Source organism: Aegilops tauschii, chromosome 2, assembly GCF_002575655.3.
Source record: "Aegilops tauschii subsp. strangulata cultivar AL8/78 chromosome 2, Aet v6.0, whole genome shotgun sequence".
In the NCBI taxonomy this organism is placed as follows: domain Eukaryota; kingdom Viridiplantae; phylum Streptophyta; class Magnoliopsida; order Poales; family Poaceae; genus Aegilops; species Aegilops tauschii.
Genome location: NC_053036.3, coordinates 198608001 through 198610653, shown reverse-complemented (window position 1 = coordinate 198610653; position 2653 = coordinate 198608001). Strand labels below are relative to the sequence as shown.

Sequence of the window (2653 nt, the reverse complement as noted above, 5' to 3'; positions counted from 1 at the left end):
CCACCGTAGGCTCGGATTAAAAAAGACCGACCGCCCTCGCTAACGCGTGGGCCCGAGGTCGACGATCATCATTAATAAAGACGACGGAGGTAGTTGGGCGGCCGCCATGTGGCGACGCGGCGGACACCGAGAGGACACGCGGTGCGTCCGCACCGACACATTTGAGCCGTAAATTTGAGCCGGAAATGGGTTCGTGCGGACACGTTTTGGGAATGGGTCGATGCATTCGGCCATTACTTTTGTCCACGTCGACCCAAACGGGCGGACAAAATTGGTCGCCCGTGGAGTAGCTCTAACATGCACATGTGTACCAATAACATACACATGTGGCACCGTAAAACGGAAGGTTTGAGATTGATCTCCTATTAGGCCACTCAATTCTTGCTGAGATTTGGGAAACTGTTAGCCTATCGGATCGTTCGTTTACTGAAGAATAGTGTTTGTGATGATGATCCATTCACCTGCACCAAACCATGCATGATGCATTCACCTATACCAACCCCGGAAGTTTCTCTTAACAAAAATTAAAGAACACTTTTGGACAACCACATTAACTTACACACTTTCTCCTGGTACGGATCACACTTTTGGTCGCTCGAATCTCGATCAAGCATGGCACGTCGGAGGTAGACCCAGCACCAAAGTGGAGGCCGGCGGCTAGGGTCTTCAAAAATGGTTTGAACACAAGCAGCAGCTCCACTCAGAGCGGCAAAGCTCGTTAAAAAATTTGAACCACGGTTTGTGCGGGTTTTGTTCAAACCTAGCGGAGGCACGACTCCAGCTAAGGAGGTAAACCAAGCTTGGGAGTTAACTTTCCTCAAAAAAAAAAAAAAAGCTTGGGAGTTAACTAGCGGTGCCGGCTCCAAGTGCTACTACAATTTTTTTTCCAACACAACGTACCCATTGAGCTGGTACTGTATAAGAGAACAGTGAGTACACTGCTACGCAAGATAAAGATATGGAGGTTATTGATTAGGCCGGCCAGCTTCTGAAAGGCTCAAACGGAAGTATGAAATATTCTTCGATTATCTGTAACGGAAACAGTACCATCTAATTAGTTGATTTTAACGCCCCAACCACCTCTCTCTCTCTCTCTCTCTCTCTCTCTCGTGTATATATAAGCCAGGCTGTCTCTCTCTTTGCAAAGCTATTCCTTCTTCATTCATAGAAGCACAGCTTGTAGTTCAGCTTTACTTCTGCTTTACCCTACACACAACAAACCATGGATGATCTGGTTAGCAGCTCATCTTTGAAGAGTGTCCTCAGCTGCAGTGAAGCGGAGGCTCAGCCGGAGGAGAGTTCCTGGACCGATTACTTTGTGGATTTCATGATGTCCGAGGAGGAGAAGAAGAGGCAAGGGGCCTCGTATTGCACTTTTGATCAGGAGGAGCTGGAGGAGGAGGAGGAGGGCTCTATGATCTCCGATGCCGCCTCCCTCGCTCCGGCGGCGTTGGCAGATAGGTACAAGGGGCTCAAGAAGCTCAAGAAGAAAGTCTTCAAGGCCCTGGATCATGATGATTCCTTGGAGGATACTGCAAGCTCTCCTGTCAATAGCCCTAAGGTATAGCTACAATTGTGAATTGGCTTCACTTTTTCGTTAAAATTAGACAAGTCCTTGGAGTACATGTATGTAGTTGGTGTTAATTTTGCCTGTTTTGATTTGCTTTTTTCAAGGTCAGTGCTTTGTCACAGCTAGAATTCAGCCCTAAAAGAAGGTGCAATGTTACGGACCTCGCCAAGGTAATTCAGTTAATAATTCATTAACTGATACGTGTTTTCTTGAAATGGTATATAAATTAAATACTTGAGCGATAGTTTTCTTTGGAATTGTGGATCTTGTGCCTACATATAGTTGTCAATAATCTGTTAGTTTTTCCTGCATGAAGGGGGCTGGGATTGGCAACGATTACGGGAGAGACGGAATGGACTGTGAAGATGCAGATGCAGTGATGGAAGGAGTGAGCTTTCTGGATCAAAGCCAGAGGGGTATAACTCCATGTGCAGAGCTCAAGGACAAGGGGCTTTGTTTGGTTCCGTTGTCCATGTTGCTGAACTACCAGGGCTAACTTTGAGACTTATATGGCCCTGTGTTTGGAATGCATTATTTTTTCCGAATCTTGTCGGAATTGGATTGCTTCCTGAAATTCCTTCAAAATTTCCGTGAAATCCCTGCGTTCCAAACATGAAGTTGAACATGTGTGTGGTTTACACTGTACAGATATCTGTGGGAAAATTGACCAAAACATACAGTGTGCTGATGATAATGTGGATATTTTAATTAATGAAATATATGTGGATATTATTACAACTGTATTTCATTCTGTCTTCAGCTACAGATTGATGGAGCTCAGCTCGGTATAGTTCACTCACTTTATATTCAAATGAAAACCAAAATAATTAGAACAAAATCTACTAGATGGATGGCATTCTACTGGATATCTCCCTCATTCATGCATATGGTGCGTAAGAAAGAGGTGATGTGGTACCAAATTCAAATATTAGTACTACAAAAATGGCCAACGTGGTTTACACGATGCGTACGTCCAGGGATATAACATAAGTCCTTCGATCGTGGTGAATATATGTTGTCCTCTCTTAGGTGTCACTTGTATTCGATATAACATAAAGTGTTTGTTGTTTCCATAGCGGCTGG

At 44.5% G+C, this 2653-nt stretch overlaps 1 protein-coding gene across 1 annotated transcript; it reads left to right on the top strand.

Annotated features, from left to right (window-relative positions):
- The first annotated feature begins 1140 nt into the window (after positions 1-1140).
- On the top strand, positions 1141-2308 carry LOC109751927 (vascular-related unknown protein 1). Its single transcript, XM_020310790.4, has 3 exons — positions 1141-1561; positions 1675-1740; positions 1887-2308. Exons 1-3 carry the CDS (start codon positions 1223-1225, stop codon positions 2064-2066), a joined length of 585 nt encoding a protein of 194 aa, XP_020166379.1. The 5' UTR covers positions 1141-1222; the 3' UTR covers positions 2067-2308.
- Positions 2309-2653: the final 345 nt, after the last annotated feature.